The sequence below is a fragment of the Anopheles coluzzii genome, chromosome 2 (assembly GCF_943734685.1).
Source record: "Anopheles coluzzii chromosome 2, AcolN3, whole genome shotgun sequence".
Lineage (NCBI taxonomy): Eukaryota > Metazoa > Arthropoda > Insecta > Diptera > Culicidae > Anopheles > Anopheles coluzzii.
The window spans coordinates 98,084,658-98,102,677 of NC_064670.1; the positions used below are offsets into that span (position 1 = coordinate 98,084,658).

The 18,020-nt window shown below is 49.2% G+C and overlaps 1 protein-coding gene across 13 annotated transcripts in view; it reads right to left on the minus strand.

Annotated features, from left to right (window-relative positions):
• Positions 1-18,020, minus strand: part of LOC120950873 (uncharacterized) — an 87,805-nt gene that overhangs the window by 13,878 nt on the left and 55,907 nt on the right. For 8 of the 13 annotated variants that reach the window (XM_040369254.2, XM_049607758.1, XM_049607757.1 and 5 more), the window contains 5 exons: positions 10,248-10,665; positions 9,108-9,798; positions 7,922-8,892; positions 7,014-7,848; positions 6,793-6,945 (listed from right to left, as the gene is read on the minus strand). In XM_040369254.2, coding sequence (XP_040225188.2) covers positions 6,793-6,945; positions 7,014-7,848; positions 7,922-8,892; positions 9,108-9,798; positions 10,248-10,665 — 3,068 coding nt within the window. Of the gene's footprint in view, positions 1-6,792; positions 6,946-7,013; positions 7,849-7,921; positions 8,893-9,107; positions 9,799-9,917; positions 10,025-10,247; positions 10,666-16,859; positions 17,582-18,020 lie in introns of those variants that run through there. The other 5 variants (XM_040369250.2, XM_040369247.2, XM_040369248.2 and 2 more) reach the window with 4 other exon arrangements.

Below are 18,020 nucleotides of genomic sequence, written 5' to 3' on the forward strand. Positions count from 1 at the left end.
AAGACGGTAAAAAAACGCCGTGACATTATATCACGCACACGCATCATTTGATTCCGCCGGTCGGTGCGCAACTGCAACACATCCGGAGAGGAAGTGGGCCGGCCGGGAGGCGCTAAACGAGCTGCAACCGATACATTACAACCACCGCGTGTGCAGTGAATTAACCAAAAACGGAAGCAGCGTGTGCACTGCTCTTGGGAGGGGCTGTAATCATGCCGGATGCGTTTAATCAATAATCATTATCGAATGTTGCTTCTTCGGTGCGTTATCGCACGCCACAAGGTCTGACATCATACACACACACACCTTATCAATCGACACACACAAAATGACTGTTTTCGGGTTGCACACACATACACATACACAACTGTTTTCGCTTTCTTTACCGGTCCGAAAGGCGGCGTGGAGTATTTGGAAGTAGCGCTGAATCTTCCACTCAGGTTTGGTTGGCCCAGGTCAGTTTGTAAGAGTATGGGGAGTGGTGATGGAATTTTCCAGCAACGTTGAGAGTTGGAAGAAGCCGCAAGCAATGTTATTTTCTCTCGGTTTCCTCTCTTTTGCGTGAAAATGCTGCACCGGAAGTGGATGGTTTTCTGGCTGTGTGTGCGCGCGGCGCTTACAGAGAGCGCGGAGGATCACCACCAGTGAAGCATACAATTAATTGATTAAGCTACGATAATTGACGGAGCTGTGGGGAGTGGAGGCGTTGAGGCGGAAGCTTTTTCGATTACAAAACTAGCCAGCGGTTCGTCGTGAGAGAATATATGGTTTCGATTGGGTAAGTAGATGATCCGCATCGAGACATCGATATGGTTAAGTAACAATGGAACAGGAATAGAGCAATTATGTGGTGCAAAATGCATACATTTAGGCGCTTATAAAATGAGTCAACAATTTGAGTCTTGTTTTTATTTGCTTGTTTAAATTCTCTTTCTGTATTATTGTTACTTCTGGAATTTAGTTTCAATGTAAGCCTTTCACATTTTGTTTTTTTTTAAATATTTTTTGGAATTTTCGTTCAAGCCGTACAACACTTGGAAACATTAGTTATTAGTTATTATAACATTAATTATTCTATAGACCAGCATAACGTATAACGCCATAAAAACAACATTCCATTTACATCACATCACACCCCGTGGTAGAAAAGCGTAGCAAATGATTTAATGTTGCTGCATGTAGCTGCAAATCGCCATCGCAAAACATTCCCTAGCACCAGAGACCGTCACCGTCTACCATCATCGTCAGAGGTCAAGAGCATTTTTAGTTTGCACGGTGGCCTTCAAAAATTACAACGACGTTTGTTGGCTGTTGTGCAAATGCGGTGTCCAACAGCGACAAAAACCGATGCCATAATTAGCTCTAATAGCTTTGACCCCATAGCTGTTGCTGCTGTAAAAATCATTACCGATTAAAGTTAAACGTTTTTTACTCTCTTTCATAGTCGTTTAAGAAGATGAACGGTACCGTTCAAAGAAGTTTCAATGAGAAGTTACTTCTACAAACTGCACTATTTTAAGACATTACATTCGCTAATTTCATCCACCACTACACACATCCGTTACAGGGTGGCACACTGCCTTCCTCTCCCATGCGACCGCATCACCTTCCCTCGACGTGCGCTCGCTCGCCACAGTTTAGTAACACACGCGAAAAACACGCGAGACTAGCGACGCCACAACAAACACCCCCCACCAGTATGCCTTGGCTTTGCCTGTGAATGGGTGTCCCCACACCATTGCAGCTGCATTTAGCTTAAGCCACCGTGCAGCACTGCATCACTGCACCGTTATCGCCAACTCAAGCCTTATCAATTGTTCCGATGGTCACCACATTGGAGCATGAAATGTTGAAATAGTTTTGAAAACAAAAAAAAACACGCATGCACGCTCGTACGCTCGATTTGCCTGAAGGTGGCTCTCCATTCTATGGTAATTAGCTTCGGTGGATTGTTTTGCTTTTAATTAGCGGTACGAGAGGTTCGCTCGCCTGTGCAGCATTGCTTAAATTTATTGGCAAATTAGACGATTCGATTTGCGTGTTTTGCCAGCGTGCTCCAATGCAAAGCAAACGTACGATTTGCCCATTGGTTGGTTGCCTTTATTTTGTGTCACGGTGGAATTAATTTTGCAATTTTGCAAATGAGTAGTCCACTTTAAATTAGTCAAGAAAAATGAGGAAACCACTGAATGCCACTGAAATGCTTATAAGAAAAGAGTACGTTTTCTAATATGATGTGCATCTCATAAGCTGGTCTCGTGCGTTGCAATTGTTTCTGCATAATAGGAGCGTGTTCATTCGCGCCCGAAAGCTTCCGCCGCCGTTTGCCGGTTTCGTGTCTCGACTATTTCCACACATCGCTCGAAGCATGGAAATTGGAGCCTGTGAATGCGCCATATACCGGCTGAAATGCATAATTTCCACACAAGATACACATGCCCTGTGACGCCCTGAAGGGGAAACAGTGGTGTTGAAATTTGAATAGAATAGAGCAACTAGTGGACTAGTTTTCCCTCTTCTGCTTCTTTGCCCTGCTAAAACACACGGCTACAAAAAACTACAAGATGGATGGAAACGATCATTTACCCATTGGTGGTGGTGGCGGTGGGCGCCGTAGCCGGAGTCGATTTTTCCTGCAGCACCGCAGCCGGCGACGAACCGACGCCACTTGCCGGCGGTGGTGGTGCATTCTCAGTCGACGTCGCTTCACAATCCTTCATCGTGATCTGGTGGTGTTTGCCTGGCCTCTGCTGTTGCCTCTTGGCAGGGCGTTTTGCAACCACAGTAAGACAAGTATACAAGTTTCCCGATCGAACCACAGCAAACCAACACACAACCACACTTCACTGCATCGCACACTTCACTGGTAATTTTACAACATCCGTAGAACCGACAGAGGAGGAGCAAAGCTTCTGGCTTTCAATAATTTTCACGTCTCATGCACAACAGGTACGTACCAACCGGCCAACCCGCCAACCCTATGCTGCAGCATACACCGTCGTCAAAGACAAACGCGTGGAAGCGGTGGAAGAAGCTAGCAAAACGCAAACATTCTTCGTGTTGGATGTTGGATGGGCTTTTTTTACAGACGGGTTGATGAACTAAAAGGAGCGGATTGTTGCGGTTCTCAACTGTAAATTGTGGTTTTTTTCGGTAAATTATAGCTGAGCTGTTGTCGGACGAGTTTTAGGCCTTTTTTGTGGAATCCAACCACTGTAGAATGGTTTGTGCACTTGTAGGACTTTACAGAATGTTGCAAACACAAACCGAATTCAACATATAACTGAATTAATGATGGTTTAAGCACTTGCACTATCGAAACACCACAAATAACAGACCGCGTGAGCCACCGACGTGCAACTACAGACTATTTGCTTCTGCACCAAAACCCCCAAAAACTCAACCACCTCTTCTCACTCATCAGCTGATGTATTTTTCCCTTTTTTTCGTGGGTGCATCAAACATCAAATAAAAGCCGCACTAGACACACACACACACTGCAAAGATCGTGCGCCACGGGGAGAGATCGGGGGCACAAAACAATAAAAATATCTTTTCTTTTTTGTTTTACCACACTAAATCACACTTGATCGGTGGTGCTTGGTGGTGGTGGTGGTGGTGTTTGTTGCAAGAAAATTAAACGTTCCACAACGGCTGTGTCTGTCTGTCGGTTGACCCTGAACAGGTTGCAGGAAATGATGCACCATAAACAGAAACACACGCGATCGCGTTTGCTGCGCACAGTACACACGAGAGAGAGAGAGAGCGAGAGAGCAAAACTGTATCACCCCGTTTCTAATTTGCCGCCCTGCCACCGCTATTGGGATGTCAAAATTAGAAACTAAACACAAACAGTATGAACTAGCACGTCGGGCAGCATGCGGACGGAATGGATTCGAACCGGGCAAAGGATCGTAACGGACGGACGACAAAACACCACAACCACCCTTTAGGAGAGTCTCTTTGTCTCACCATCACCACTGAACACTGGCGAGGGAAATGCTCCGAATAGTTTTGCTGATCGGCAGCCTCTCACCGCCCAAAACCGATCACAGCTGACGGCCGTGAGGTCGATCTTTGCCCTTCTATCAAGTATCACCAACACCGCTGGCTGGTGGTTGATCGAACCAGATAACCTTGCGTCACACAGGTTGTGTGTGCGCGTGTGTGAGGATCGATCAAATACTGAATAAGGGCTGCCAGCACCACAGCCAGAGCCACAGCAGCTATGTTGTGGCCGTAAACCGTACACACCAAGAACTGAACGGACGAGCCAAACCTGCCACCAGCGACTAGAGAGCATCGGAGAGAGAGAGAGTGTGTGTGTGTGTGATGCGGTGGGCTCGTAGACCGACCGATGAATGCGCGAGTACACACGGTTGCGTGTGACTCACCTTCCCAAAGGCTCGAAGTCGTTGGTGGTGGTGGTGGTGTTACCTATACCGATGGCACCGAGTGGTGGAAAATCCACCTCTAGGTGGTGTTTGTGTGTCGGCCAGCATAACATCCCTCTGCAACCCGGGGGTGAAGAGAAAAGCTTCTCAACTGTTTGAACCATTAGAATCGACACACCGTTTTGTAGGCAAGAAGGATTGTGCAACACACAAGTAGCTGTAATTACACACCTTTACCTCAAATCAGATCATTCGTGTCTTGAAGATATCTTTTTGAGACACACATACATACACAACACCATGAAGATCATTCATGATCATGCGGTGAGGTTTTAGGTTCAAAAGGGAAAGAAAGAGAGTGAGAGAAAGAAACCCAAAAGCAGCTTCCATCCGCTATTTGCTGTGGTATTTGAGAGAAACAACAACGACAAAAACCGGCTTTCTCATCACAACTACCATCACCACCACAGCGCACGCGAACGTGCGTTCTCATCAGCTGTGCGCGCGGTTGAAAACACACAATGCACGCCACTCCACACACACGCGAAGTTCACGCGAGCGAGCAAAGGGCAGCCAAGCGCGGCGAAGGCACCAGAAGAGTAGTAAAATTGTGGTTAATGCACATCATCGTCCCGGTGGTGGTGCATTCCATAACGGTGTGGTGTGGTTGGGCTGGCAGGGATTTGGTTTCTAGAGCAAGTAGCTCAAACTCCGGTTCTAGTAAGCAAAAACTGAAAATAAAGACTGGTAAAGTTTGTTGTATAAAAAAAAAGGTTTTGCAAGGTTCTTTTGAGGGTGCATGAAAAGCGTCAACAAAAGAATGGTTTTATATGTATTTCACGATGATATCTAGCTGTAAAGTAATTAGCATAATGCATGTAAAACCCCCCTGCTATGGTGTATGTCAAGGTTAAGCAGTAAAATTGCTATGTAGATGCCTTTTTGGTATAATCGTTTCGTGCACAAACCTTACACCGTACTGCACCAAATGAGTTCTCTCCCCGCCACTAGTCGCTGCTCTACATAACAGTAAATCGACTAACCGTTCAGCGGTACGCCCTTTATAGAACGAATCTTTAGCCCGAGCCAAAAAGGCATAATGTTGCAACATCATACTTACTTTCCGCTCCCCAACCCGTCAGTAATATATTTCCCGTTTCCCGCTCATCAACACACACACACACAAGCACAGCGGCTTCGATGGAGTAAGGCTAGTAACATGATCGCGATAATCTGCCCCCAATGGGTGTATCATAATCGCCATTAGTTGCGCTTCGGAGGATCGAGGGAAAACAAATTTCCAAACATTGAAGCCCGACTGCAGCTATGACAGCTTTAGAAGCGCTTTGTACTGCTTTTGGTGTGAACAATAAAGAGCAATAGCTGCCAAACACAAGGCATTTCCAATACTAAGAAACCCCTTTTGGTAGGGCTCACCAAGACAAATGGTGTGCAAATGACTGTGCAACTACGGGCGCTTTAAGTTCGCTCGTTCCGTTTTCGTTCGATCGACACCACCGCGCACCAACATAAGCAATAATGTGGGGCCGCGTTGCCGGAAATGGCAAACGAGAGTACTTTGGGCGTCCCGAAAAAGAATCCGCTATTCGATGTGTGTGTGTGTGTGTGTGTGTGTGTGGCTAGCTGACTTCTTTCGCATCCTCGGAGAGCACTTTAAGGGCAGCAGGAAAGACAATCATTTCGATTGCGATGACATACACACACACACACACAGACACATACAAACGGGCCAGTTCGCATTTACGGGGGAGCAGAGCACGACCCTAATGAGGGTGACGGTAATCCGCTCTCATTAGGGACGAACCTAGCCTAGCCCAGGGGTTAACATCGAATACGTCGAACCGTCCGAGCATTAGTGCAGCCATGCGAAAGGGTAAGCCAATTTGCCGTTGGATTACCGTTTGGACGTTGGTATGTCAAACAAAAAAAAAACGAGCCTACACTGCAAAAATCGACAGGCGGTACGGGAAATAGGAGACAGCCGAACGAGCCCGACGGCACTATTACAAGGGGCGGAGGTTTTGAATCACAAGGTACACAATGCAATACACTCCATACAGTGTGTAGTAAGTAATATGTAAAACTGTTTTGTACAGTGAAGATTTCAGCAGATAAAATACATTTCAAAACTTTCAAGACAAAGGTTCAAGTTCCATATGGTGAGAAAACAGCAAATTCAAATTAAATTTTATGGCAGCTTCGGTCAATCCACCATGCTATAACGTTTTCTAGCACCATGCTATAAATGTGCACATGATTGCATACTTTTAGGCGCGTAAGATCTTCACCGATCAAGGGCTTACACCGCTTCTTGCAGTTGAGTTTTGATTTCCAACGGAAAGAAAGTGAAAAGCAGTGAGACAAAACTTCAACTCACCTGTGAGTGCTGTTGCTTTGCGGGCTGCTGCGAAGCAGTGTGCTCCACTCGCGTATGATGTGTCCGCCTTTGTTCTCCAGCTCGGACCACAGCTGCAGCTCGTCCATCGAGTTTAACCCGTTAGCGCTGCCACCCATACTGGAACGCGCGACCCTAAACCACCGAAAAAAAAAGAAGATAATTAGCACGGATACGTAATTAACCCGCCCACTGTAACATACCGATCGATGGAGTCCATGCTGCTGTTGCAGTCAAAGTCAAGCATAAAGTCATCGGACGCGATCGAGTCGCACGGTGAGAGCGTGTCGAGCGATTCTGCCCGCGCCATGCGATTGCCGCTGCGTGCCGACTTGCGCGACAGGGCCGGCGATTCGTACGCATCCGGCATAGCCCTCCTCGGCTTGGGTGCTGACGGTGGAGTCGCCCTGATTGCTGCCGGTTGGGAGCCGGCCCCGTTAGTAGTGCCAGCAGCTGCAGCAGCAGCACGATTGTGGTTGTCCTTCAGCGTTCGATCGGTGTCGGTCTTCTGTGATGTCAGGTTAAGATTGAGCGAGCCAAGATCGAGCGTGCTGCCCTCATCGAACACCAGCCCCGGCTGGTCGGCGATTTCGTCGTCAATCAGAAAATCCCTCCCGCCGTCCGACAGCGACAGTGAGTTGGAAGCATGGGTCGGTGTGCCGGGCGAGACGGGACTGGTCAGCTCGTCCAGCTCGGGCGAGATCTCATCGATGTCCTTCTCCTTTTCCTTCGTGTTTTCGGCCGTTTTCTTGCCGCCGCGCGGTTTCTTCACGTCGTCCGAGTTCTCCGTACAGCTGCTAACGAGACTGTCCGTCGGGGAGGTTTCATCGTCCAGCAGCAGCACGTCACTGATGGCGGCGGCCATTTCCGCAAACTTGGCTTGCTCGTTGCGGTACATCCGGTTCGGCTCGGTGGCAGCATCGCCGCCCCCGCTAGCAAGCGGATCCGTGCCCGGATCGGTGAAGCTGACCAGCACTTCCGACACACTGTCCAGGTTGGTGGCGGAAACATCCATCGGGATCGGTGCTGAAAGGGAGGCTGCAAAGAACACGCAACAAAAGGTTAGAGCAGTGCAAATAAGAATACTTCTCTCATGTGTTGCCAAACTTACAGAACGCCGAAGGATTGCCCGCCGTAATGGTGACGGAGCTGATGTCCTCCTCTTCCTGCTCGTCCTGTGCGCTGCCGGGCATCGAATCGGTCTGCCGCGATGTGCTGCTCTCCACGCTGCTCGTTAGGCTGCGTATGCCAAAGTCTTTCGCGGCCAGTGCCTCACCGGCCGTGAACCAGGAAGCGCGCGAGCAGCTCGGCGTCGAGCTCTTGCTTTCCTCGTAGCTCTCCATCAGCTCCTTCATCGCGCCGCCCTTGATCAGGCTCTTTTCCGACGAGTTGTTATCGCGCAGCAGCTTCTCCTCCTCGAGGCTTTCCTTCTGCCCTTCGCCGTCCGGTGCCGTCGGTGTCACTTGCTCCTCTGCCGCGCCCGGTTCGGCCTGCTCGTACCGGTTATCGTTGATGTCGATATCGTCGTGCAGGGCGGACGCATTGGCACTGGCATTTAGCTCGGTCGAGCGGATCAGCCCGCTGAGCGGTGCCGTTCGCTGGTTGCCCGTGCTGCAGAACGCACTCGGCAGCTCCGGCAGCGGCAGCGGTACGATCGGTTCCGTCGTCAGCGCTTCCAGATCGCGCACCTCGAACTTGTGCCGGCCGCTCATCACCATCTCCAGGTTGCGGTAGCGCTGCCGCGGCATCCGGATGCTGCTCGTCGTCGTGGTGGTCGTGTCTTCGAGCGCGGGCGCCCCGGTCACGTTCGTGTTGGCGAACTCTTTGCGACTCACGTTGACCGCATGCTTGGCACCCTTCGTGTCCATCGTGTAGCGCGAGCTGGCAGTCGCGGTGGCGGCGGCGGCGGCGGACCCGGCGGTAGTACCGGTCAGTGAGATCGACACCGGGTACTGCGGTTTCGGCAGGCTGGACGTGTGCAGCGTAAACTTGCTGGCCGTTGCGGCCGTCTCCTGACCTAGTTTGGCCGATGTAGTGGTGCCGCCGACCGTATGCCCATTGCCAGTCAGTGGTGGTTTTGCACTGCAAATGAAAACACAACGACCACAGTGAAGCTATTAATAAATGTATCATTCTGCTGGCTTATACTGTCTCTTTCGGGAAGGAAGCATGCCAAACACACGCAAATTCGGAACGGACGCGTGACGCAGATGGTTGGCACGCTGTTTACAGCCAAAGTTCACATAAATAGTTTCCTTTACACAGTGCTAAAACGAAATAGCTTCTAACGTACTTACCATAGACCACCACCGCTTGGTGCGTTCTGGCCGGCTTCGCTGCCGTGCGTATACTGATGCTGCTGGGCCGTCTGCTTCGTCCCGGCACCGGAATGCTGAGTATTTTTATGCTCTCCCTGGTTGCATTTCGTCATCTGCTGTTGATAAGTCCCGCCAGCACCACTGTTGGAGTCCGGCACGGTGGCGTGGGTTATTTTCGTACTCGGCGCCTGGTATTTCGGCAGCGGACGATGCAGCGCAGTGGCACCCCCACCGTACGCGTGCTGGTGCAGCACGATCGCCCCATTCCCGCCGGTTCCGGTTGCAGCCGCCGCCGCCGCTGTAGTGCCCGGCAGCGGCGTAAAGGTTGTGCGTGCGCTGGCCGCCGAGGAGGCGCTCTTCGAGCGGCGCTTGTCGTTAACGACGTACACGTTGTTATTGTTGTTGTTATGGGCGTGGATGTTGTTGTTGTTGGTGTGGGTAGTAGTGGAGGAATGTTTGTCAAAATCGTTGGCCACCCGGGGCTGCAGCCCGACCGATGCCGGCCGGACGATGTTGTTGGTGCGGAAGCCGAACCGATTGCTGCGGTACGGCGCCCCGTTGCTGTCCTTCTTGGCGGGCTGCAGCCGCGGTGTAGAACGGCCGGTGGAGGCCGCAGTTCGGCCGGGGCCCATCACACCACCGCTCGTGTCGTCCACCGACTCTACGGATCCTGTGGGGCAAGCAAGCGGGCAAGAATGGGAAATGTTATATTCTAAGTACGGACAAGACACGCAGCTGAGGGGTTCGAAAACACGTGTTCAAGGAAGGTTGGCCGTAGCCGTCTATTACCGAAGGAAATGATCTGATTGAACGAACATCCAAACAGTGCGATGAGGAAAGCGTTTGACATTCGGATTCAGTTCTAGCTGCTAGTTCTACTACTGTTCTGCTAAGAGAAATTGGGGGAAGCGAAAGAATGCTCCAAAACAGAACCTAACAGCTGCCTGGGGCTGAACTGGGAATACTAACAACAACCTGTCAGTCAATGATGTCGTTGACCCGAACCATTAGATTGACATTTGATACTTGTCTTCTAATTGTGTGTGTGCATCTTCTGTCTGTTGCTAACGTTATTTATCTTAAGTGGAAACAACAAACACCCCTTCTCCGCACACTTACCGCTATTTCCGTTGTTGTCGCTAAATGCCGCATCGACGCCCGGGTTCGAGATGACGGTGGCCTGCACCAGCTCCCTTTCCGCTTTCTCCCTTTCCAGTGTCGCATTATTGCTGTTGTTGTTGTTGTTATTGTTGTTGTTGTTGTTGTGGTTACTGTGGCTGAACTTCTTGATCTGATTAGCGACCGCTCCCGGGACTGGTTCTGCGCCGGCACCGACACCACCACCACCGTCACCGGTATGCGTGACCACACCCGGTGGCAATTTGTTGTTTCCGGTTGTGCCGATCGTACCGTTGCTGCCGGTGGTTGCCTGATGCACCTTGTGCTTCTTGAAGCCAAACGACATAGCCGTCCCCTTGGTGTGCAGGCCAGTGTCGGTGGCCGCTTTCTTCGACGCTTTTTTGCTCTCCGATTGGCCCTGTGCAAGTGAGAGAGAGAGAGGGAGAGCAAAACGGTTAAAGATTTATGGTAAAATTGTAAAGTGTTTATTTGTTTGGGGAGGGGGATTACAGTGGATTAAAAATTAGTCTACGCGCCTGACAGCTCGGTTGAGTGGAGCTGTCAAATCGCAATGGGTGTTGACGGTTTGTTTACTAACATTGCGACATTGGCGGGAAAAAAGAGCAGACGTTTCTGTACGGTGGACGAATTAATTTTCTTTCTCAAAAAGGTAGGCAAGAAAGAGTGAAGCGTGAAATAAATCTTTTTTCCACGTTTTTTTAATTTTTTTCTTCAGCACCACTGAGTCATAGCTGCTTTAAAAAACCCTCCTCACAGCATGGGATCACAGTTGCACGTAAAACGTTTTGGGCTCTCAAAACTTTTTCGCTTTCCCACAGGGCACTAGTCAAAGGAGAAGCAAAACAAAAAAAAATCGACCCATCGTTGTGCGCTGCTTGCATGTTGACCGAAGCTCCACTGTCAAGGCCACACTCCAAGCCATCCATTCCAATGTAAACATTTGCGTACGGCTCGTTACTAACCCCGTTCCATGCTGCGGGCCAGCAAAGGAAGAGGAACTTTCTGCGCTCGTGCCCGCGCGCCTGTGTGTGTGTTTTCCATTAAAGTCGAACAAACATGAAACAACCTTCAACTTTGAAATGCCTAACCCCCCCACCCGTGAGGCAATCAAAAAGCTCTGGTTTCTTTACATTTTAAGGTGGAACGTGCATGCAGCACTGCGACGATTTAACCTTTTGCACCATACAAGCTCGTGCGGTAGCTTTTGATTCGCCTCTTAACGAGATAAACCAACAAATTGAATTGTATTTTGCGAGCGGAGAAATGAATAGTAACAACATTGGCTGTGGTATTTGTATGCTTTCATTTAGCTAACGAGAACTAGTCAAACCGCCTAACCGGACGCCACTAAACGGTTTGAACGTTTGAACTCCATGCCTAATGGGCATGTTGGGCTTTAACATGCCACCATCAGCCTGTTGTACACATGCCTACGCCTTAAGCCACGTGGTTATGTACGAAAGCATGACCTACCCCGGGGTAAAGCGATCCGATTTACTCTGGGGCGGGGCCATTTGTGTGTTTTCCACCCATCTCAATGGATTTGGGCCTTTGGTGTACTGGCAGAAAGTGAGCTTCCGACACACGAGTTTGACCTGCGGGTGTCTGCCAGGCAGACTCGGAAATTGCAGTATAGGTCTTGTGTTTTTTTCCTCTCTCCATCCTCTAGTGTTAATCTCTTTTACATTATCGCGGGCCAAGCTAACGTCACAGCATTAGCCCGAGGGTGCCATAATAGTGTGTACCGGAAAAGGGTGTTTAACCACGATTTTGGTTTAATTTTTGTTTTGTTACTGTTCTTATTGTGACCACAACGCGCACCAAACCAATCGGTGAAAGGTTGGCCGGTGGCTGTATGCAGCTGCGAATGTGGGACAGCCAATTTCAGGTGCCCTGCGAACGAACGATCTGCAAACCAGAAGCGCACAGGTGAAGGTGAAACAGTTGGCCGCGTAAATGATGACGGAAGCTATCCCGGAGAAAGAAGGAGGAAGTCGCACATTTCTGGCATTATGACCGCGTACAAGTACAAGCAAACGGCGAACGGACGTTGTTTTGGACCGCCGTTTAATGGAAGAACAAGATGATTTTGGCACGTTTTTTTGTTTTTCGTTAAAGACTTGCCATGGAGAAAGGTCTAAAAAGCTAGGTAGTCTTGTTAATGGAGCCAACGAGAGGGGAAGCATTTCTTTGGCATTATGAGCGTTTATGTTGGGCTTATTAAGTGGGAAGATTGATGAAGCGCCTTTTCGAGGAAACACACACACACACAAAAAAGGGAATTAACTCTTTCAAAACTGAAACAACTTCAGTTCGTCCACAACGTAATGAACCAAGAGGATGGCCCAAAACAAGAGTGAAGAAGTGAAATGGCTTTTTTATTCGGATAATCCATTTTACGACCTTTCACTACCGTCAACCCATTTCGTTTTTAAGGGGTTTTAGGGGCTGCAGTGGCGAATGCGAACCATTTCTCCTTGCTTTGACATTCAGGGGCATTGATTTCGGTGCTCTTTTGGGCGTTTGCCAAACCGGGATTGAGTATTCTAAAGCTCAGTGAATGCCAAAACGCCATGACATGGTGCAGATTTGCGTTGCAATTGAAGCCTCTAATGAACGGTATTATAGCAGCTATTAAATATCAAATTCTAGTGCTGCACGCAGCATGGTTCGTTGCACAACATGCGCATCGCATTCAACGTTTCAACAACCACAACACCGAAACCCAAGACGAAAGACAACGCCGCACGATAAAGCTTACATAATGTTCCACCCCAAAAGACGCTTTTATTGGGAGGGTGTGTGTGTGTTTTTTTTATTGAACTCACTCGCAAGCCCTTTCTCGGTGGAGACGATTGTGCTGTTTGTGAAAAGTAGATCCGTTTATCTTCAGTACGGGGTTATCCAATTATGTGCCAACTCGGTGCAATAATGCACAATAGGCCGAGCAGTGTGGCATCGCAGCCAACATACCAACAACCATCTTATGCTCTTATGGGAAATTGAATGGGATGGATGAAATTAACCTGTTATTAACCTTTCATTGCTTCAAACGGTTTAAGCGCTGTTACAGGAGGTTCCATTTCCCCCTTTTTTTGCTGCTGCACCCCAAACACCCAGCAGGTTAGGAGCAGATCGTGGAATGGTAAAAAGGTAACAACATGCTTTGCGCCACACTGGCTCATGGCATCCATGGCATCCATGGCACAGGGGTACTGCTGTACGTTTAGTGTTTTTGCTTCAATTATCCTAGCGCCTCAAAGCACTTTGCCATTATCCGTCTCGCTCCGGTTCTCTTTTGACCCTTGTAGGGCTACGATCTGGCACCAAACAAACCCCGGTCCTATTTCTTGCTTATGCTGGTGCAATCAAAGAGTGGATCTCGACTCCCCCCGTGTCTGGTAAATCGATTGTTGTTCATGTAGAAAATAATATCCCAGCATTGGCAAACAGCTGTCAACGGGTTCAGGGGTTTTTTTGCCATCACGCTGCTTACCAGCGCCAGTTTTTACGTGTATTAATATTTATCTTTTCCCCTTCGTGATCTAACACGAAACATCGCAAACACATAGGGATGTTCCGCAGCTAGATCGGTCGAAATGGCGAAGCAACACGCGAATCGATTGCGCACCGGTGAATGTACGATGTAGCTTTTTTCGATAAAAAGTCGGCAAACGCCGTTTAATAGGGACTGGGAAAGAAGATACTAAGGGGAGAAAAAAAAATACAATTTTATCTGCAAAAATGAAATGAAATCAATTGGGCCGCTTTGGCACAGCGTCTGGTGCCGTTTAGCTTGCAAGCATCGCGTGTGAATTTTTGTATGCTTTCAAATTTTGAAAGTAAATGTTTTTTTTTTGGCTTGAATTGCAGATATCAATCGTTTTAATAATATTGAGTTTTTTTTTCGCAGTACCACACAATCAAAAGTAAATTAAAAGCAACGTGCACGTGGTCTTAGGGTTCGTCGCCCACAGCTTCCCATCACGCAGCTCTCTGGCGTATGTTGCTGCTGCGGCAAAAGAGTGTGCACGTGTACGAGAGAGACAGAGAGAGAGAAAGGAATTATTTGGGGTAAAATTATATGCTCTGCAGCAAAGTAAATTTTGAGCCGATTGAACCAATTTTCGATTTTGGGCCCTTTTTGCCGCACCCCGCCACGTTCGCCGGTTCGGTTCCAATTTTCGGTACCGAAGGGGCTATGCTTGTTTCTTTATTTATTTTTTATTGTATGCTGCTAAATCGTGACTTTCTCTGGCCCGGTTTCCCGGAGATTTGGTGCATCGACGTTTGGACCGAGAACCGAGCGAAAGGCGACGCCGTTTTGTCGAAAATCGAAAGTTAAGATCCACGCCAGCACCACTGTTGCGCTGTTTTTGCGCACGCGATTGCGGAGAAGACAACACCACGCGCGACTGAAGGTACTTTGGAACAGCAAAAGCACGCCAACAGCCAAGGGGGCGCCCGGACCGGATCGACCAAAGGGAAATAAATTGCAACGACCGGCCCCGGACGGAAAGCGCAACGAACCATGGAATAGTGCCCGTGGACGGTTTTCGAGGGACGAAATTTGTCAACCTCGGTGTCCCGTGTGTGGGCGCTTTGGTGACAGCCGGTGTTTTCGCCGATTTCTGCCCAACTGCGCACGGGGCGTGCTGAAAGCACATTGCATTAGCTATGGACACGCGACCAATATTTGTATATAAAAATCTGTCCAACACGTGAAAACGTCCGGAACGAACGACGCGCTTTCCACTGGCACCTCTTTTCCCTTCTCCGCGGTACTTCTTCAAGACTCAAGACCGTGTCTTATTACAGGAGAAATCCAATTATTATGTAAGGTTTATCGCATTTGCCACATTTGACATCATTCGGCTGACAGGGGGGGCTAGGTTTTACGCGTTCGGTCGGCGTGGATTAATGTTTCAGTGGCTTGCCGTGTTACGAGGGTAGGCTTTCAGCTTGACCTGAGGCCATTCGCGAGGACAGGACGCTATGTTCTCAGGTTGGTTTCGGGGCTTACCGTTGCGTAGGACATAGGCGCGAAGAATCCAATCTTGTCTTGTAAATGTCAATAGATAGTGTTGATATTCGAAATGTCACGTAATCTGTCAAAGTGTTAGTAATACCGAATCAATACAACCCCCTCCCCATGGTGGTTCCCCTTGCAGCTCAAACAAAGAAAAGCTGCATATTTGATGATACAAACGTAAGCCCCAGACAACACTGCAGACCTATAATTAACGGGGTAGACAAGAGACGCCGGGAAAAGGGTTGCATGTGCGCCCAGGCGTCTGTCTGGCGCGCTGCAGCAGAACATGCGACGACAGCAGAGCACGTTAGACGCTCGCTTCCCCACAGGCACAGGTTTTGCACAGGCTTTTCACGCCCGTTTTTCCTCCGCAATACCTGTGGACGGCGACGGGGCCAATAACCGAGGGCGAAGGCGATGGTTGCAGTGGCTAAACGATGGCAAACATTCCGAGTGCGGTGAAGTTCATGAACTTCAACTGCGGCATCCATCCTACCCAGGCAAGAAAAAAATGCTTACGTGAAAGGTGATGTTAGTCACGGTACGGCGTATTATTATTATAGAGAGGAAACGTGTCTTTCTCGATTAATTAAATGTTTGTTTTCTTTATGATGAAAGTTGCCGTTTCATGACTGCAAACGTTGGTTCGAGGAAGCACCAATGGAAGCAGCCTTCGACGGCTCTTAAAGATTCCCTCCTACATTCCACTTCGAATTGGAAGTGGTAGATGCCAAGAGTTGACCGCTGATTACATCAAGGCCACTTACTTAAACCACACTAACCTTCGGCATTAACATCTCATTACCATCGTGAGTGGAGAGTACTTATCGTAACCGTTATCGTTTCTTCCGTCATAACTGATTCATGCACCCTGAAGATGCCTAACTTTGACTGCTGAGCGGACCTGCACACTCCACCGACAACTGCAGACGTAAACAAATGGAAGGAGCATGCGTACCAGCGGCCGCACATGCTACATCGCGCTCTCGCTTTTGGATGTGTTGGGTTGGTGGTAGCCTTCGGTGAGCTGCAGTAAGCAAGTTGAAGGCCTTCATCTTACCATGAAAACCCATGGGCAGTTACGAATAATTACGAATTAATCAAGCCATGGGATTGGAATAAACTTCTTCAAGCTTCTGGTGGGAAATGAAGCGGTGGTAAAATAGGAATTTGAAGGCAATAATCATGACGAGATGACGAGCGCGCCCACAGACATGCTGAGAAAAGGGCTCTCCGGGCCGTAATGATGATGCTGGGGATGTATAAGACGCCTCTCGGCTTGACTCTCACGAGAAAGATAAATTGTAGGCGCCTGTGTCCTGTGGGGAGGACACAAATGACGTGTCTACTTTTAGAATCGATTTCCGTCCGAGATGGGGTGGCCATTTTTTCTTCTTCTTCTTCTTCTTCTTAACTCCCTCCCACACTGCACCTACCCCAACTACGTCCGGGGAAATTCCATCCACCAACCTATTGAAGTGTACTCCAGGAAGGATAGGACCTTGGGGGGGGGGGGGGGGGGGGCAGGAGAGAAAATAAAATCGATCCATCGGGCTTACCATATCTCTAAACCTTTCGCCCACTCCGCCTCCCTCCTCTGTGCCGCCCGTTTCACCCAGCTGGTCCGCTTCCGCTTCTGACAGTTCGTCCTCCGGCGTGTGTCTGCACAGTTTTTCTAGCTCCTCAAAGTCGAGCTCATGCTGGCATTCATCCATAGCTGCACAGCGAATAGTATGCTCTAGGGCCGCCCGGAGTTTGCAGCTGCCGGCGGACACGCTTCACTCATATATTGCACCACCGGGACAGCGTCGCGTCCCCCGAGGTGGTGTGAAATGCAATTAAAAGGGGGAGGTGGGAGGATGTCACAGCGGGCAGCGGGAGTACTTCACAGAAATATGCACTTCGGACACACTTTTGCTACGTATCTGTTTTCTACTTGGCAGCAATTGCTGCTCCCCGCAGCAAGGGTAGACACTTTCCACTGGAATCACGTGAATATTTATCGATTGCGGGCTGGTCCAGACCAGACATCTCCATTCACTGGCGGTGCGGGGGGTTTTGCACAAAACTGGGCAGCAATAATGCCTGCCGTCTTCACAAAACACGCAATACACTGTTTCAATGTTAAATAGTGTTAGCAATAGCAAACTCTAGTCTGCCTTAATATCACTGGCAAAATCGCGCGATGAAAACACCTGCACGCACGACCGTCAAGAATGAAGCCACTGCAGAAGTATCAATTTTTCCTACAGCTTTCCCTCAACTGGAAGTATGTGCGCCGTCGTGTGTGCCTCCCATGTTGATGGAAGAAAATCGGAGCAAACGCGTGAGAGAATGAGAGCAAGCGAGCGTGTGTGTGGATTTTCTTGGGGTGGAAAATGTTCTGGAAAACTGGAGCTTGCGCGTGTCGCTGCAAGTGTGTGAGTGGCGGAGGTCGGTAAATTTTGAGCGGATTTGGAGTTCGACTTTCTCCCGGCAGGGAATGTTGTTGTTTGTGCTGACGCTGGTGCCAGACATTTGTGCGTCGATCCTGTTGTCCTGCGGCTGTGTGCGCAGGCGTTGGAAGCGGTTCGGCAAATGGCCGTTGGAAGTGGAAAGGAAAAGTTGAACGCAACGTATGATGTCCTTTAGCACTGACATCTAGGTGTGAGGCAGTGTGAGCCATCGGCAAGCTTGTACAACGCAATGTAAGTGTAGGAAAAGCGGCATTGGGAAATGCT